General features: G+C 47.7%; 6 protein-coding genes across 6 annotated transcripts; 3 read left to right on the forward strand and 3 right to left on the reverse strand.

Annotated features, from left to right (window-relative positions):
* Positions 1-2,651: 2,651 nt before the first annotated feature.
* Positions 2,652-3,323, forward strand: PGRI_019430 (ubiquitin-like protein ATG12; the record flags this gene model as incomplete). Its single annotated transcript, XM_040789656.1, has 3 exons — positions 2,652-2,910; positions 2,996-3,195; positions 3,264-3,323. 3 exons carry the CDS (start codon positions 2,652-2,654, stop codon positions 3,321-3,323), a joined length of 519 nt encoding a protein of 172 aa, XP_040646609.1.
* Positions 3,324-3,437: 114 nt separating this feature from the next.
* Positions 3,438-4,590, reverse strand: PGRI_019440 (3-methyl-2-oxobutanoate hydroxymethyltransferase ECM31; the record flags this gene model as incomplete). The annotated part of the gene is made up of 2 exons (XM_040789657.1): positions 3,438-4,061; positions 4,132-4,590. The coding sequence occupies 2 exons, from the start codon at positions 4,588-4,590 to the stop codon at positions 3,438-3,440; spliced, it is 1,083 nt and encodes a 360-aa protein (XP_040646610.1).
* A 1,524-nt stretch (positions 4,591-6,114) lies between these two features.
* PGRI_019450 (protein serine/threonine kinase activating protein nimO) lies at positions 6,115-8,234 on the reverse strand (the record flags this gene model as incomplete). Its single annotated transcript, XM_040789658.1, has 3 exons — positions 6,115-6,234; positions 6,290-7,624; positions 7,740-8,234. 3 exons carry the CDS (start codon positions 8,232-8,234, stop codon positions 6,115-6,117), a joined length of 1,950 nt encoding a protein of 649 aa, XP_040646611.1.
* A 692-nt stretch (positions 8,235-8,926) lies between these two features.
* Positions 8,927-10,751, reverse strand: PGRI_019460 (aminopeptidase P family protein; the record flags this gene model as incomplete). The annotated part of the gene is made up of 10 exons (XM_040789659.1): positions 8,927-8,956; positions 9,015-9,141; positions 9,195-9,313; positions 9,364-9,585; positions 9,640-9,673; positions 9,727-9,770; positions 9,820-10,212; positions 10,268-10,428; positions 10,494-10,658; positions 10,733-10,751. The coding sequence occupies 10 exons, from the start codon at positions 10,749-10,751 to the stop codon at positions 8,927-8,929; spliced, it is 1,314 nt and encodes a 437-aa protein (XP_040646612.1).
* Positions 10,752-11,310: 559 nt separating this feature from the next.
* PGRI_019470 (pyridoxamine 5'-phosphate oxidase family protein) lies at positions 11,311-12,165 on the forward strand (the record flags this gene model as incomplete). The annotated part of the gene is made up of 2 exons (XM_040789660.1): positions 11,311-11,374; positions 11,426-12,165. The coding sequence occupies 2 exons, from the start codon at positions 11,311-11,313 to the stop codon at positions 12,163-12,165; spliced, it is 804 nt and encodes a 267-aa protein (XP_040646613.1).
* A 1,046-nt stretch (positions 12,166-13,211) lies between these two features.
* PGRI_019480 (uncharacterized protein) lies at positions 13,212-18,718 on the forward strand (the record flags this gene model as incomplete). Its single annotated transcript, XM_040789661.1, has 6 exons — positions 13,212-14,132; positions 14,192-14,440; positions 14,496-14,817; positions 14,880-16,587; positions 16,648-17,654; positions 17,709-18,718. 6 exons carry the CDS (start codon positions 13,212-13,214, stop codon positions 18,716-18,718), a joined length of 5,217 nt encoding a protein of 1,738 aa, XP_040646614.1.
* Between the last annotated feature and the right edge of the window lie 278 nt (positions 18,719-18,996).

Below are 18,996 nucleotides of genomic sequence, written 5' to 3' on the forward strand. Positions count from 1 at the left end.
GATATCAGATTGTCGCGCTGTATACACTTCCTATCTTAGCAGGTACGCCATGTGCAAATTGTGGCAAGTGTCCAACGCACCTTCCCCAAACATACATTGTGCCATAAAAGGGCATTCCCAACCCCAAATTTGGCAAGTGCTCTCCATAGCACCCTCTCTACTTTGCCTTTCATCTTTGGACCAAGATATAAAAGAACGTGGGTTAAATGGGGCTAAATGGGTTAGTATATTGTCCCTAAAGGGCTCTCCTATATGTCCCAAACTAGTAACTTCTACTGTAGGTAGTAGTTATTTGGTGTGAATATCAACCTACGTACGCAATTTCTTCTGCTAATTCTTGCCTTTTCCCTTCCATTTGAATGCCAGGACCTTGTCGCCTTTCAATATATTAAACTGTGTATTATGTCCTTGAGGGCGTTGACTCAATTTACACGAAGCCTTGGTATTTCATGTCAATTGCATGCACAAGTCTTAGAAGCCCTGGAGTCGACTTTTTGTCACAGCCCCATTTCCCCAACCTCACAAGTTGCAACTTCAAGGGCCCACTCAGATCTTAAGACTTCTGCTGCAGTAATCCTCGCCTCCATATCGGGATGTAACATTGCGTAGACCACATTTCGGTAATGCTTTCAAGTTCCGAGATATCAGATACTTGCTCATGCTCAAGGAAATAATAGATGTAACTTACCTCCTCAAGAGTCTGGATGGGACGATAGCCATTTGTCTCCTTACGATAGTGGAGGTAATCAGCAAATGATTCATCAAGATCAACTGTCTGGGCACTGTGCCAGGGGAGCTGTCCCGATCGAAGTAGCATGCAGATTATGCCGCATGCCCATATATCTCCGGCTCTAAAATTGGAGATATCCTGATATGCATAGATTTGCGGGCGAGAGCCACGACCAGGAAACCTCTCGGGGGGAAGATATGGAATACTCGGATCTGAGACCGTTCTTCGAATGCATAGAATCGGCTTATATTCAGAATCTGGAGCTGAGTGAGGGTCTGTTTCCGAAAAGGACGATGTAAGATCACCACTTTGGGACAGTGTGGCTAGTTCACGAATTGCGTTTTCATCTTGACCAAAGCCACCCACTTTCACTGCCCCCCGGGCCGTTAGGAGTATATGCTCTGGTCTTATGTCGCCATGGGCAATATTCTTTCCATGTAAAAAAGCCACTGCGCGCAGTATTTGAATTGCTAAACAGTCCAACTCTTCAGTAGACGGGTGCTCTCTCGGTTCCATTCGTGAAAGGAAAGAGTGTAGATCGCCCCCAGCATAGTATGGCATGACAAGGCACAGATTTCCTTGCCTATTGTAGAGAATGTTGACGATAGGGACGATATTTGGGTGGCATAGGGAAATATTTGGACCTTGATTTTGAAGACCCAGGGGGAGGGTGGTTTTGGTGTGGCGAAACACTTTGACTGCATAGAGTTCCTTAATTGTATTGGATGCAGAATTACGTCTCGGTATTCCCAGCAGATGGCTTTGCGAGAATTTCTCTGGGGATGTCGGATCAAGTACCGGGACTTTCTTTTTGTATAGTTCAACGGTGTTGGTGTCATTGTAATGGATGACTTTGTTAAATTTCCCATAATTCTTTGTGAATAAGATCTGCGATGCTCTATCTGCCTTTTTGTTGCCTGTAATTCCTTGGGTGTGATCTGACTGGTCGGAGTCTGTAGTCGTTTCTTGTGGATGAGAACTGCCCTCACATTCAGGTGTCGACTTTCTCCACCAAGGCAAGATATTAGTTAGTCCATCTAGGATGTGAGGGCCCTCAGGATCCCTTTCACTGTCACTATCCCTCTTGATATGGTGAATATGAGATGACAAGGAGCGTGGGGGTGATGGGACATGGGCGAAGGGATTATGTGGATGGCTTTCTTGCGATATCTCCTTTTGCATTTGAGCTTTATTCGGATAGTATGGTTGTTTTGTTGTAAAACTCGATGAAATCCCAATGCATTCACAAAGTGCATGAGCTCGAAGAGCTGTTTGTCGTATAGTTATGACATAATAATGAATCATGGATGTCACTTGACCTGGCGCCGAGGGTCTATAGAAATACAGTAATATACGCTGATTGACCCTGACATTCAACTTATCCTGATGCAGGGTAAATATGTGCTTCTGAATTCTAGGTCATTGGATATTATTGATCTATGATGTGACACTGACAAGCCCGAGTCTAAGATTAGACTGAAAGCTACTCCGCCTTACTATGGGATATACATACTATAGAGCGCTCCACTTCATTTGGTAGTTATTGTTTATGTAGACCCTCAATACAACGGATATCATTTCTTCTGTAGATCCTACATAGTAGCTTTCTATTCAGGTATTTGAACTAGGATCAAGTTGCACATAATCCACTGCTTAGAGTTGAAGAATCCACCAACAGCATCCTCTGTTAGATGTATTTATATAGATAGCTATATATGCTAAATACTCATTTTTGTGCTAATAAAATATACTATTTATATATGGAGTAAATAACATTAGAATCGTCATTGTTTACATTTAAGCGTAGCCCCACGTTCCACGTTCCACAGCCCGAACTTTAAGCGCGTTAAGGATCTCCCCTCAACTCCTAACTTCACTCCATCCCATCTTGCCCCATCTTGCTCTTTATACATCATACATCATGGATCCATCTTCTCCTCCACGCTCTCCACAGAAATCCCCTAGTCCGACCGCACAAAGCACACTCGGCTATCGTCCAAGCCCGCGCCAGCCCCAGAGCTCAGGCACACCGCCCAACAGCTCAGCCAACGCCCCGATTCCAGATGACGAACATGGCGCCGATCTACCGATGAATATGTCTGCATCGGTCATGCTGACCAATTTACCTCGTGATGCGCACCAGGCACTCGCGGACGTGGAGAGTATTGATGCGGGCAAAGGTAGCACCCCTCTTCTCCGGCGATCTTTTGGATCAGATGACTGCGATGTCAACATATGGCAGAATTCAACTAACGGGGTATCCAGTTACTGTTCGATTTCAGCCTCTACCGTCGGCGCCCATTCTAAAAAATCGGGTATTCAAGGTTAGCGCTTCGCAGAAATTCGAAACGGTTGTCAAGTTTCTACGCAAGAAGTTGGACTGCAAAGAAACCGATTCTGTCTTTTGCTATGTTAATAGTGTGTTTGCGCCCGGGCTAGATGAAGGCATGGGTGGACTGTGGAGGGTGAGTTTGGGCTCCACTGTTCTACTGTTCCCGCATACTCGATAATTTGAAAGCTAACTTTGTGATAGTGTTTCAAGACGGACGATCAATTGATTGTCGCTTATTCAATGACGCCAGCATTTGGCTAAGCACGCTATAAACAACCAGCGAGAACCGCTGAATGATGATATGTACAAATGATGATGATGCTTAATACAGAAGATGCAAGAAATGGCCACACAAAAAGATGACAGCAAGACGCATCATGATTCCCGGAAGGCCTCGTCCACCTTTGTCTGGAACCCAGCGAGCTCATCCTTCGAAATGGGATATGTATATTCGGCCGAAGGGAACGCTCGACTCTTAACTTCGTCACGATACAGCGAAATGCCACGAGCAGCCTCGTCCCAAACATCCGCATACTGCTTAACAAACTTCGGCACGAACCGACCAGGCTGGAAATTTCCAGTCATGTCGACCTGGACCAGAACCTGCCCAGAGCAGCCATTCCCAGCGCCAATACCGATAGTCGGGATTCGCAGCTTCTGCGTGATGATCGATGCAACCTCTGACGGCATCGCCTCAAGCACAAGCATGAATGCGCCAGCCTCTTGCATCGCGAGTGCATCGCGCAGTAATTTCATTGCGCTAACAGCTGTCTTGCCCTGCACGCGGAAGCCGCCGAGGGCATTCTGACGCTGTGGCGTGAGACCGACATGGCCCACCACCGGAACACCAGCTTGTGTGATGCGCTTGATTGTGGGCGCGAGCTCCTCGCTACCTTCTAGCTTGACGCCGTGCACGCGGCCTTCCTTGACCAGGCGCAGAGATGACTCAATAGCTTGCTCTGCGCACACTTCGTACGACCCCATCGGTAGATCTCCGATCTAGAATTGAAGTATGGCTGTTAGTCCGTGGTACTCTGGCGCTCACCCGTCAAAGAATCTGGCAACTCACAATGAAGGCGGCTTTGGTTGCCCGCGCCACGCTCCGACAATGGAGAATCATCTCTTCCATAACAACCTCCGTCGTGTTTTCCAGTCCAAGAGCTACCATCCCTAAGCTATCCCCTACCAAGACCATATCCATTCCCGACGCATCAGCCACATGAGCACTGGGAAAATCATGCGCCGTGAGCATCGTGATTGGCTCCCCCTTTTTGTACATGTTCTGAAGCGTCTGGATAGTAACCTTCTTCCGCGCCTTTCCATTCTCACTCGATGCCGGCCCAGAGTAGGAACTATGTCGGGTTTGCGAGAGGGAGTATGGTGTCGGTACATGGGAGGACAAAGCAAGACAACGGCCGGCGCGGAGGAAGTGTATAGCTTGTGTTCGGGTAGCGGTGATCACTCCCATCCTTAACAACGACGAAGAAGCCAGTGCTGTGCGCCGCAGCGCATAGCCTGGCGCAGCCATTGAGTGGTATGATTTTGCAAAATGGAATGGTGCGATGCACCTGGTGCTGCACGATATCAGAATAGACTATCTGCAGTGAGTATATGTTTCAATATGTCACAGTATGCAATGCTGTATGCAGTAGTTGTAATTGTCCGAGCTGTAGTGGCGATAACAAAGGAATGGCGATGACCTCAGCGGCGAATTGAAGTCTTTCAGGTGCGCGAGTGGGAAAGGCAAAAAGAGGTCATGATATCTTATATCGAGGAGTATTTCCGGAGTTGCGGCTTTGTTCAGATATCCTTCTGTCCGGACCTAACGTGCTGGGTTATGCGGCGTAGATGGGAGCATCAAAAATTCTCGAAGTTGAAGATCTTCTTTTACTGCCGCTGATTACGGGGCCGGGTACCGAGATGTTTTGCGGGGCTACTCATTGTTAGGACTTAGGAACAGCGCAATGCCTCAGGTCTGATGTTAGTAGATATGTGTGAGTATGATAATTGTCCCTTTATTAAAATAATGTCCAATATGTAGCGTTTATTATGTTGACATCTTGGAACTTAAGAAGCATGAGGATGATTTTACTTCAATCTCACCGCCTAGCTGTAATCTTACCGCCTGCAGTTTATGGCTCGCCGAGGTGATTACCGCATTTGGCTAGGTGAGGGGCCTTCTATGGGGTGATGTTTGTTTACTCAAGAATTCATTGATAGCAGACAATTTCAATTAGCACGATACAAACTGCATACAGATCATAGAGTGAAATAAATGCTTATTCAGGTAAGTAATGTCACGAGAAAGGAAACGTCTCAACAGACTCGGCCGTCTACGCTGGGTAAGAAACCACAGCCATCGGGAAGCAAGACACCACCAGTGAAAAGACACAAGGAAAAGCTGATGAAGATAGAAAACATGGCCCCGTAGGACCAAAATGGGGATAACGATGTGTCAGAATGAAGTGCAGTGCAAGGTTCGGAACCCTTCAGTTCATGCTAAATCGTTCATTATACCTTCGGTATATCGTAACCGGCCACTATGGAAGACCGTAAAGCACATGCTGATTGCATGAGAGGCAAACAGCGTCGACGATGGGGCGACATGGGAAATGCAATTATCCAAAATTGCCGTCGGCGGTTGATGGAGGTCGGTTCACGACATCGAAGGTGATGCGATGCAGGTTTAAAATCGGATATTCAATACAATGAAAGAAGTGAAGATGCTGTAAAGGAGTGGACGACCTCCATCGAGGTCAAGATAAGCAGACGAGACCAGACCGTCTGAGAGACTGGTACCGCTGATGCATGAAAAGAGAAAGGAATATTTTAAAAAAGAAAAAAGAAAACGCCACCATGCATGTGTCGATGCCGAGGGTATGGTTATGCGAGTTTGAGGTTCAAATCGGGCACGACGGAAATAAAAATTTCAACGTGGCAGGAGAAAGCTAACTTGAAAGTAAAAGCTCGACCTGCATTAGGATGCAAGATTGCAAACAAGAGAAGATCGAGGTCCAAAGGAAATCATGGAATGCTGTGAGGAACAGCAGATCTATTCATCATATTCATAGTCGCCCTTGAGGGGACGCTGAATTTCGGCGAGCAACGCATCGAGCTCAGCCCAGTTCGTCGAGTTCGTGGCAAATCGGCGATGTTTGCGAGTCAGAGTGTGCTAGAAGATTGGTCAGTATTCATAAATACAAGCAACGGGACAACTTGGATCATACCTCTTCAAAATCATCAAACTTGTCCCTGCAGTTCTCGCAATAGCCGGGTTTGGGATCTCTGCGACGTTCGGGCTTCTTTTGTTCATCTTTGTCATCCCTTTGTCGCTTTGAGCCAGCCACCTCAGCTTGCTTTAGTTCATCCTCATTGTGGGGAATGTTGGACTTTCCAGCAGGGTTAATGTTGTTCTTCGTCGGAACTGTCATAGTCACGTCCCCGCGGCGTTGAGGAGCAGCCATCGATCCTACTGCGAACCCGCCTGTTCCCTTCTCAAGAACCTTTCGCTTGAGCCCATGAACTTCCTTGCTAAGGCCGGCTTTCGCACCAGGTGCTGCTGCAGTAGATGAGATCATCTGTGAGCGAATTGCGGATGTCATGTTAGACGGCTGAACACCTGAGGCAGCTGGCTCATGACCGGCATAAAAGGGTCCAGTCCGAGGGAAGTGAGGAGGAATAAAGCTTTCAGAACTCTTTCGTTCATGAGTTTCTTCAAGTGATGGCCTCTGAATGTCATTTTGGATTGGAGGCGAAACCCGCTCCTCTTGTTTCACCGATGGCTGGGAGTGTGCGATCTCTGTTGTAGTCACAGATTCAGGGACTTGAACTGGCACAGCTGCTTTTGTCTTAGCATCACGAGTTCCATCAGCCTTTTGAGAAGCAGCCTTCTTCTCTTTGTGGAGTTGACGCAATCGGTGTCGGTCATATTCCTTTCTACTTGGGGGCTCATCTATGAAAGGACACTTTCCGAGGGGGGCGCTTCGGAACTGTGGCCAAGACCCATCCTGCCGTCTAGCGACTCGGGAGTATTCTCGAACCATCACCGGTTTGGTCTTCTCGTTCATGTCATGAATGTACACGAATGGTCCTTTGAAAATGATCATTTCCATTGAGGTCAACGGATCACGATCCGACGGTCCGTTGAGTAGTTCTTGCCGCAGAACCCTCGAAAGGTCATTTTCGCCCCTGCCGTTAGCGGCGTTACCACCGGCGGCCTTGTTCCGAGCGGCTTGTTCATATTGGGCACCAATGTCACTGTCATTGATGGTAGTGATCATACGCTGAAGCTTTTCCAGCGCCCAGATTTTCATGCCCATCTGCCGAGCCCTTTGCAGAATGTCCATAGTGGCTTGGTCACGACGCGTTTCGGTTTTCAATGAAGCATGCAGGTGAGTCTCGCCGTTTCTCTCCAAAAGAGAAGGGTTGACAGTTTGGACGTTACCATCGCCGTTGGTAGCGTTTTCAGTAGATTCGGGCTCCGTTGGGGTGGCTGATTCCGGAGGGATAGTACGCGAAGTCACAACGTGGGTCACTAAACGCGAGAAAAACTTCTCCTCACGCTGTATTGAAGTTGGTTAGACAATATACTAATGGGAGGTGTTCAATTACTGAAGATCGGGGACAAAAGGTGCAACCAAGGCCAACTGAATGTTCTGTGGGGCAAGTATGACTTACAGCTCCAAGAGCACTGACTTGGCGAGAGAATCGCCGTCTGACATCCTCTGGGATGCTATCGAAGTAAAACACAAACTGGGGGAACGCCTTCCGATAGTGCCGCTGCCATTGGCGAATGGAGTCCATGGTATCTGCCGGAGCCTTCTCAACTCTGACATTCTTCACCACCGGTTGACGTTCCTTCTCCCTAGCTGCGACAAGCTTCTTCTCAAATGCACTAGGATTGCCATTGTTCGATCGTCTCGCGAAGAGTTTCGAGTCCGTGGTCGTGGTCTGGCAGGTGGTAGAGCGAGGTTCGTATTCCATATTCTCCATCGCTTGTCTTTTCGGTGGTGGTTGTCCGTATGGCATCTCCACTTTAGTAGGTCGAGCTCGTTTAAGCACTAGCTCGGCCCTGCGTGGAGAATTGGTTGCATTCGGGACGTTTGCGAGTGGACGGCGAGTAGCCATGGTCATGGAGGTTCGTGGCGAGGGAGATACGAAGACAGTTGCCATTTGAAAACAGGTTCCCAGGGCTGAGAACGCGTGCAGATGTTGTAGAGTGACAAATAGTCAAATATCAAAGAGGGGTACTCGGTGAAGAGTACGCGTTACTAACACGTCTTTTCAGGGTTAGAGGAGATCAGAGAGTTAACATTGTATCCTAAGAGACAACAGCAAGTAGCCAAAAGAGAGTAGAAGAGATCGAAGTACTCGAAGGTGGGAGAAGAGAAAGTCGAGGTGGAAGACCTGGAGGAAAGAAAGAAGAGCAAAGCAGGTCGTGTGGTGTGGAGCTCAGTTTGTTTTGGGCGGAGGCCTGACAACCAACGGCAGAGCGCGAAGCATGAACATCAACATTGCATTCTTTGACCGCGACAATTTTGTTTTTTTTTTTTTTTTCGTTTCTTTACTAGTTCATTTTCGACTTTTCTGTTATTTTGTCTAATGTTTCTCTTCTTAACAAATTGATAAAACGGATATATCATTTCCAACCTCCTCAAAGACCAGCCTTCCAAACAGCCCCCAAACAACAGACCAGCCACCCACAAAGTATCTGAACTAGGCAAGGATAATTCAGACATATAGATTATACTTCGGAGGAAACAAACTAAAGGAAAATAAAGGGGCTCGTATATAATCTTTCTAGACCATTATGCTATTGTACATGGGAATTTGAGGGATCTGACGAGCTACCCTATACATCACATCTAACTACGCAGTGCCTCAATGTCCTCAACCTAGTACAAGTTAGTGATGGGTAAATATAGGTAATACTATAATGTTAAAAGAACATACCTCCTTGACAGCCTCTGGGGTTAAAACAATCGGGTGTTCGTCTCCGACACAAACACTATCCTCAATACGAATTCCGATCCCGCGGAAGTGGGCAGGCCATCTTTCATCGTCAGGAACATAAATACCCCTAGCATGGATTAGCATGTTTCAGATCTGCGGGGAAGAAGGTTAGGGACGAACGGTTCAATTGTTATACATTGACCTGCTTTCAGGTCGTAGCCTCTAGAATACCCAGGGCAGTCATGAACATCCAGACCAATGTAGTGGCCTAGATGGTGCGGAAAGAGAACATTGAGTGCCTAGTCAGAGTCAGCAATATACTCCACGTGGAAGGAGCTTGGATGCATACATTGCCGGAAAGATCAAAGCCAAGCGACTTGAGCTCGTCTTTCAATCCAGTCTCGGCGATGCCATGAAGTTTGTCTAGAGAAAGATTGGAGGTCTCGCGGCATAAAGCGAGACAGCGCCGGTGCACGTTGAGCACAGCATTGTACAGATCCCGCTGGGGATCAGAGAACTTGCCATTGACAGGCCACGTTCTAGTGATGTCGGAAATATAGGTTCCCCATTCCTGCAGTTTGGTCAGTGACCTGAAATTGTAAATATTGAGTTCAGCTCAACTTACACCACCGCCATCAACGAGAACCAAATCGCCATCCCTAAAATTAAGTGTAAGCAGAGTCTCCGAATGGTTTAGAAAAGGCATACGAACTTCAATATATCGTCATTTCGGGTGTAATGAATAGCCAAGGCATTCTAGGTCTGTGAGTATCAAATCCAGCTTAAAGAATGTCGAAAAACTTACCTGCCCACCCGCAACAACCGGGACAAATGCGTTCCCATCACAACCATTGACCTTGAATTGGTACTCGAGGAAGGAATAGAGGTCTTTTTCGCGAGTAAAGCCCTGTCGCATAGACTCGGTGAAAGCTCTCCCTGCCGCTTGTCCCAGTCGGCGCATCTGTACAACCTCATTCTCACTCTTGAACACCCTCATTTCATTGAGCATATGCTTCAACGGCTTGACCCTGCGGCCATCGATGACCTTCTTCAACTTTTCTGATGCGACTGTTGGCCCATACAGGTACCGATTCAAAGATGACCTAGAGCCATCAAATGTGGGGATATCCGAGTAAACCTCCGTTGCTCCCTGGATAATGCTCGGCAAAATATCTCCAATGCGTTCAATATTTCCTGTCTGTTCTCGGTATCAGCTCAACAATTCGTTTGATCCTTCCACCAATACTTCGCACCTCATCGGCATTGAAGACATCCACAGCAGCCTGGGTGCCGGAGCGCGCCCCGTCCCAGAGTTCTGCCTTAGGATCCTTTTCCTGCACGTATAAATGGAAGATATGGTTATCGCCAGAGCCGTCGTTGCCGATAATCGCCAGTGCATTCGGTTCGTTGAATCCTATCCAACGTGCAAACGTTTAGCAGGTGTCCTCCGCAGCATCACCAGCCTGCGAGCAAACTTACCCGTTAGGTAAAAGAAATTAGAGTCCTGGCGGTACTCATTGAAGATACCTTGCGCACGGTACTTGACCTCCGAGGCAGCTAGCACCGCAATTGCGCCTTTAGGTAGCTTGTTGGCGAGCTTCGATCGACGTTGCGCATATTCAAGGGCGGTGATTCCAGGCGTCACTAAACGAAAGATAATCAGGTAAATAAATATATATTTAAAAAAAAACAAGTCAATAGAACAGATAATGACGCACGTTCGCCCGGGCTAAGCATATGGGGGTGTGTCTCATGCAACGGCTGGCCGAATTTGAGTTCCGCGGCGGCCACGGAGGTAGCGTAACTGCGAGGAAGAGGGTTGCATCTAGGCAATTGGCGTAATGAATGGCTCAAAGGCCTCGCTGAGCGCAAATGTACAGCGCATTGGCGAACAATAGACCTGCATGCCGCCATGCTTCAAGGTCCCAAAAAGTAAGTGATAAGAGTAAATTGTTGGAGTTGTTATCGCCAGATACCCCCGTGGACGATCCAGTCGGCGGTGTGGGCCAATCACCACGGGTGCGTTTCGCATCGGAGTTTCTGCTGTCCACGTCCCCTGTATCATTCTTACTTCAATAGATCTGTGCACCTGTCATCCATCATGGCCCCCGGGGCCAGTCTAGCCTTTGCGGGGAAATATTACACGGATGGACCTGCCAAAAAGGGTGTTCAAAGGCGCGCCCTAGCTTATCGGATTACCTGTATTGACTCACCATTTATTTACTTAAATGCTTAGTTCGTCATTTACTTGCTTCTCTTAACTGCCAAACGCATTCTACAGACTATCATACACATTATGGGACGAACCTTGACCTACCCCAAGAGGGTTTCCAACACCGCCAACCGGTACAAGCATCGAGGTACAAAATATATGTAGAAATACATTGAAATCAACTAACACTACATTCTAGCCACATATGACCTGGGTCCAATCCATTCAATCATCAATGACTCCCAGGTTCTCCATGTATCCTTCAACCCAGGCCCAGATGACCCATTCCCGGCAATCCTCCCAATGATTGGACAAATGGGATCATTCGAGTTTCCCTCCGCAGGCATCGACGAGCCTCTAGAGTGCTATCTCCATGGCTACGTCAGCTCGCGTATTATGAACCTAGCCCGCAGCTGCAGCGATGGCGAGGGACTTCCCATCTGCGTGGCAGCAAGCAAAATAGACGGTCTCATCCTGTCGCTCACGCCCAACTCGCACAGCTACAACTACCGCTCTGCCATCCTACACGGCTACGCGACCCTCGTCACAGATGAGGAAGAGAAACTTTGGGCCATGAAAATGATCACAAACTCTGTCCTTGCGGACCGCTGGGATCACTCGCGTGTGCCGCCGGACCGTGCTGAGATGCAGTCGACTGTCATCCTGAAGGTAAAGATTGTGGATGGTAGCGGCAAGATCCGTGATGGTGGTGTTTCGGATGAGCGTAAGGACTCGGCCAATGAGCAGGTCACCAGCAGTGTCTGGACTGGTGTTGTTCCGGTCTGGGAAACTTTTGGAACCCCGATTCCAAGCGGTGATAGTAAGGTCGCTGAAGTGCCTGAGTATATTAATTCCTATATCGCTAGCAAGAATAGCCAGAATAAAGCTCTGGCGGAGGGTGCAGTAAAGATTCAACTGCCGGCCGAGGAGCAGCACTGAGGACTAGACAAGACTGGATTGGTTCAATTCATGGTATAGGTTTATTTTTCATTCTCTTATCCGATTTAAATTGACTTCCCATCATCCCTATCTTGATCATCTTGGATACGGCCTCATGAATGAAGTCGCGTCTGTTACGGTGTTATCTTTCAATGTTTCTTCTCTCTTGTTTGGCTCCCCTGTTTAGTTCGCAAGAATTTGTGTGAGTAGTACAGGTGTTAGCATGGCTCATGTTCTACCTAGGCACTAAAGGTCACTATTATATATATGTCTAGTTATCACATAGTAGCCTAGATATAAATTTGACAAACAGAATGCTTTTTCGCAAGCGGTATAGTCTGCCCCTGTTGAATATATATGTTTCTTAGTTTTCCACAGTAACCCCTGAAGGCTTTCTATATTTACTTCCCTTCCTCTAGTCTACATACTTGAAATGGGCCCTAAGAACACCCCATGATTAATGACCAAGTAACATTTCTGGAAATGGCAATGAAGCAAAAATATATGTATGTATTGTTGGCCTCATACCACCATAGAGTACACGATAGCAAGAACAGGAGAGCTATGTTTACCCCATATTCAATTGCTCACGCATAGAGTTCCCGAGTAAATCAATCAGCATACTATTTCCTCACCTCCTTTCCACAAACCGCTGAGGGATAATAAAGAATACTTGGTGCATCGTGCATACCGACTTGTTGTTTGCATGTACGTAGGGCCTGCAACTAGGCTTCCAACCGAGATGTATGACTCTACAGGTGAATTGGTGTCTCATGAATGAAAATTCAGGGGTTTGAATACGAAGTAGAATTGTGTTGAGATTTGGTGGTTGTACGGAGAGGGAAGCGATTGGTTGAAAAAGTGGCAATAGTGGATCTGTTGCCTAAGGTTGCCTAAGGATGCCTGGACGCTAACGCAAAGTGGAAAGGATTTGATAAGATCATCAATATCGATCAACATTGGCCTTCGTATTTATACTTCATGGGCTCCTAGCTTTTGCCATGTATTCACCTCAGCATTCTTATTAGTTATTGCAACTACACAAAATGACTTCTTTGCCCTCCCTCCCAGTGACGCACAATGACTTCGTGAAGTATGTCAACTCCAACCCAGAGAAGCCCATGAGAGACTTGCTTCAGCCATACAACGAGTTTGATGCTATTTTGCGCAAGAAATTTGCTCAAGACCCATCTCATACATCAATCCAAGGTAACTATGTCAACATTGTGCCGCTGTATGACCAGAAAGGTTCCACAGATCTTTCTATTCGATCTCGGGACCTTGCCTCGGAAACACCAGAGCAAACGGAGAAGTATCTTTTGCCACTAAGTGCAGAGGACCGGAAACCACATGGCTCTGCGGCAGTTGTATTATCTTTGAATGAGTTCCAGAACAACTTTGCACTCTTCACAGAGGGCTCATTGAGTGATATTGATTGGTCCAATGTGGTCGCTGCTGGTAGCGCTGTCGTGACCTCACTTTTGCCTGTGCCGGAAAAGTACCGCAATTCCAAGCGTGGTCTTCGCAAGTACTATCATGATGAGTTTGCTCCGGCGTCAGATGTGGACCTCTTCTTGTATGGCCTGAACGAGGAGCAAGCTCTCGAGAAGATCATGCACATCGAGGATAAGATCAAAAACACTATCCTCTATGAGACCACGACCATTCGGACCAAGAATACGATTACCATTGCTTCTCAGTATCCGAATCGCCATGTGCAAATCGTGCTTCGCATCTACCGCTCAGTCGCTGAGATTCTCACTGGCTTTGACGTCGATGCTTCGTGCGCGGCTTATGATGGTAGTCAGGTCTACGCCTCCCCACGTGCAATCGCCGCATACATCACGCAAGTGAATCAGATTGATCTATCTCGACGATCACCATCATATGAGAACCGTCTTTCCAAGTATTCGCACCGAGGATTCGAGGTTTTCTGGCCTGCTCTTGATAGATCAAAGATTGACCCGGTGAGAATTCAATCCTTTGATTAGGTGGATAAGATGCCAGGAAAACTAATTCCTGATAGACTATATTCGAGAGAAGCTTTACCAGAACTGAAGGACTTGCACGACTTCTGGTATTGGAAAAGCTTCCTCGGTCTGATGACCGGGACAACTATCTCCAAAAGAGGCGTGAGGAACGAGGTCGTCCACCTCTAGATTTGTATCTGCGACGTCGTCATGGTAAAGCACTGCATGGTAATCTTAAGGACGACTGGGAAGATGAGGTGCCTGAATGGCAAGAGCAAGATCAAGTTTCTGACTATCATACTTTTGTTCGTACATCTACTGCGACTGCGAATTTCCTCCTAACTCTTACTGACTTTCTAGACTATTCCTTATGGCCGGAGATTCAATGCCAGGAGCATTGAGAAGCTACTTTACACCAAGGATCTGTTGTTGAACGCCCAATGGAACCAGCCCAAAGACCGTGCTGTTTATCTTCATCGTCATCCGGCATTCTTCGGCGAGGCAGAGCATGTCATTGGTGACTGCTGTGGCTTCTGCCCCAAGGCTGTTACCGAGGAGGAAGTTAAGCTTGCCGAAGAGGAGGCCAAAATTTATATCTCTGGTAATATTACTTTCATCAAAGATGATCCAGGTCGCCAGGAAATTGGAAGTTTTAATCCCATCACTGAAACTGATTGGACCGGTGAGTGAATTGTCCGACATGCTCATTTATTCCTGGATTATGCGCTAATGCAGACATGATAGAAATGGCTTACGTTGGCCAAACCGAGAAACTTTGCCAGGCAATCGTGGCAAACGATGTAGACTCTGTCAAAGCTTTCCTTGCGGAGGAGGGCACCAACCCAGATCGTCGCGACTACACTGGGCGGACACCGCTACAACTCGCGTGCATGTGCTCGACACCTGAAGTTGTCCAATGTCTTATTGATGGCGGTGCTCGCATGATTCCCCGTATGGCGGATGGAAAGACTGCGCTCCATCTTGCCGCTGCCCGGGGACACGTTGAGATCATCCGAATTCTACTCAAAAAGAGCAACGAGAATGAAGAAGAGGAAGCCACGAAGCAGGAATCGCTGAAAAAGAACGACAAGTCAGAGACCAAGCCTAGCACAGACGAGGATGAAGATATTGAGATGATTGACCAAACTGATGCCATGTCTCACACCTCTGCCTCTTACGTCAAGGTCGATAGCGAGGAGAACGAGGATCTGCGCACGTACGATACGCTCGAGGAGAATGATCTCGAACCGGATGTCTACGACGTGAATGTTGTTGCATGGGATAGCCGTGCTGCTCCTTTGCATCTCGCCATTCTCCATGGTCACACGGAGGCCGTGAAAGAGCTAGTCGCGTCCTTTGGGGCCGATATTTTGCTGCCAATCAAAATTATGAATGAGCATTACAGAACACCCGAGGCTGCAATTCTCAATCTTGTTCTCGTCCATTGCCTCTCATCTGAGAAAGCAAAGGAAATGTCCCACACCCTTCTAAATCTCGGCGCTTCACCAGCCCAAGCAGATCTCAAGCAGAAGACACCGCTATACTACCTTGCCCATTCCAACAAGTTTGACATTATGGATATCTACATGCAGCATGATGAGCCGGCTGTAAAGCGGGCAATCAATCACTTGGTACTCAAGGGCTCGAAGTGGACACCAGAATTTTCCTCGGCATTGATGGCTGCAATAAGTGCGAAGAGTGCCCCGGCAGCAGCCAAGATGCTGAACGCAGGTGCCCACCCGGAGATTGACCTAGGGGAGCTTGTGAAGGCTGTGAAGGCAGCTAAAGGACCGCACGCCTACTACGGCGGCACAATCGAAGACGAAGCAAAGGCCAGTGTGAAGCAGCCAATCTTGCTGGCAATTGACAATGATCTTCCTTTAGTCGCCATTGATTTGCTTAATCGGGGGGTCGACCCTAACAGCGATAGCACTTCCATCAAGGAGAGATATCAAGACAAGGGCCGTACAGTATTGGACGTCACGCGTCAGATTTTGCAAACGCTCCGTGAATACCTTGTCGGGCGCAAATACCCTTCCCATGATCTTAAGACACCACTTGATCCAAATGACGAGACATATTTGTCGGAGTTCCAGTCTGGTAGCTACAAAATGTTCGCCGCAAAGGACCTGCTCCGCAGCGTACGCAAGACAAACCGAGAGATCGAGGCAAACGACAAGGCTGAATCCGAAAAGCATGATCCTCCTGGCTTATTCGAGAAGAAGGCGGTAATTGCGGAGTTGATTCGCGACTACGAGAAGCTGGAGTTCATTTTGCTTAAAAAAGGTGCAAAGACATGGGACGAGCTTCACCCCCAGGAGGAGGTTCCCGTGCCGGCCCCAGCCTACGTCTCAACTGAAACTAAACTGCCCCCTCCTAAGCCTTGGGAAGTCACCTTTAACTTCAATGTACCAGCCATCACTGAGAATGCTCGTGATGGATACCTGCAACTGTACGTATCCCCTCCTTGTCCCCACAGTCTAAGATCATTCTGCTGACCATAATATAACAGCTTCGAAGCGGCCTGGAATGGCGACATTGATACCATCAAAACCTTGACACTGGGCAAGTGGGGATCTCTCAATGACCAAGAACCCCTTGAGATCGCTGTGAGCGACAATCAAGGCCTGTCTGCCCTTTTAATCTCCATCATGCGCGGGCATCTCGCCGTCGCTAGGGCTATCCTTCAAATTCTCCACGTTCAGTACAAGGTGAAGGTTTCACACGGTCGGAAGCGCTTTGAGATCGATACCGATGAATACTCTAATGCCTCTGACGACGACTCAGATGGAGAGAACGATAGCCTTAACATAGTCAGTGATGTTGTTGATGATACCTTCACATACGAAAACATCGGTGAAGTTACCAGTCAGGTTGAGAGCAATACCTCCCCCCTTTCTGCTTTTCAGGCGCAGTTCAATGCCTTCCTATTTTTGGACGAATATCAGGACGAAGAATCTTGGGATAAGAGAGACAAATCTCCCAATATTGACAGCTTATTGAGATATGCTGTCTACAAAAACAACATTCCTCTTTTGGAATTCCTCTTGAAGACTGGACTGGACCTCGCTAGCACCAATCCATCCGGAGAGATCGAGTTTTCAGTAAGGTCTAAGGACTTCGAGCTTGCAATGTCACTTGGACGTACCGAGTGCCTTGCGAAACTGATTCAAATGACTGGAGCTGGCCTCCCACTCGCAAAATTGAGTGATGATTGTGGCGTTGAGGACAAGAAAGAGCCTCAATACTACCCTGGGCTGTCAATTCGTGGCGCCAAGCGTGCCGATTGGGCTAACGCTGGCCGAGACCAACCGATGAAAGCCCAGTCACAACGTCCGCCCCTTCTGACTGCGGCTCGTCAGGGTAACCTGGCAGCTACAGAGTTCTTCCTTGGTACCGCGCCTGCTCGTTATTACATGGAGTATCTCAATTCGAAGAAGAATGATGAGAGAGTTAAACGATTGACCCAGTCCAAGCTCGGACTCGAAGGCACACTCTTAACCTGGTTACAAGCAAAAAGTAAGTGTTCAATCTATTCAGCAAATTTGACAAACCCAGCTGACCATATAAAAGACAACCTCGTCCTTCACTTCGCAATTATGTCCGAACCAAGCGACGAAACAGTCCGTCTGGTTCAGTATCTTGTGGATCAACACCCCGAATGCATGGAGGCTCGCTCAACAGAAGGACTGACGCCCCTGGCCTGGGCCATGTCCCTCCATAAGGTCCGCTTCGCGCGCATTTTGATCAAAGCCGGCGCCAATCAAGCAGCGCGCGACAAAGAGGCGCGCAATCTTCTCCACCTAATCCTCTTTTCAGACACTTATCGACCCTGCAAGAACTCCAACCGCTTCACTAGACTCACAGACCTGCTGGATAAGCAACTCCTGCAGACAATGTTCATGCAACGCGCCAGTGGAGGCCTACGAACACCATTTATGGCCTGGCTTCAGGCCCAAACCCAGTTTACGCCAGAGGATCCGGTCATCCCTCGGCCCCCTAACAGTCCTCAGACTGAGGATGAAATACTCACATCTATGACAAACGTTATTCTGGACCTGGCTGACTCCAGCCAAAAGCATCTCGAACTCTTTGACGCAGGTGGAAACACACCACTGCATAATGCTGCCAGGAAACAATTCCCGCAAGTTCTTGGACTACTCCTCGATCGTCGTCCTGATATGCTGTACCGGGAGAATGCCACTGGTACGACTCCCATGGAGATGGTAGTTGACGCCTGGGTCAATAAGTGTACCGCTGCGCCGCCTGTCAGTCCTCCGGCATCTTCGGCCACACACCCTGAGTGGCAACATGCCGTTCAGCGTGATCCTCAATTCTTCATTCCCGGTGCCAGGGTCAAGTACGACAAAGAAAAGGTTATGCTTCGGGTGTGTCAGGAACGGGCTCGGGAACGGCCTGGAAAGAGAAGACTTGTCAGTTTGTTTGAGGCGAATGAGGTTTCTAAGAGATTGGTGGCAATGGGACGGACTGTTCGGGGTGCTGGAAATTATAACAAGCCTACAGGTCATAATGATGATCCTGAAGGATGGGGAAGCATGTATGACATGTATTCTCGTTGGTAGTTTTGAGCACTTTTGCTTATACTCAATGGTCTTATTTCAACATATCCTAGTCATATTTTACTGTTCATTTGTTTCTTAGTCATATGGATAGTAAACCTTCGTATGGACAAGTCGACTTGTCAGGCCTGTGCCTTTTGCCCTGTTCTATAATTTGCGACTAGTTACCCTAAAGGATATTAAAGAAGACATATCAAATGACACTGCAGTGGAATCTTGGTTGAAGTGTTTGTAATATTGTCTTAAATCAACTGATATTCAGATTATTCAAGTCCTATATC

Source organism: Penicillium griseofulvum, assembly GCF_001561935.1.
Source record: "Penicillium griseofulvum strain PG3 chromosome Unknown contig_80, whole genome shotgun sequence".
In the NCBI taxonomy this organism is placed as follows: Eukaryota; Fungi; Ascomycota; class Eurotiomycetes; order Eurotiales; family Aspergillaceae; genus Penicillium; species Penicillium griseofulvum.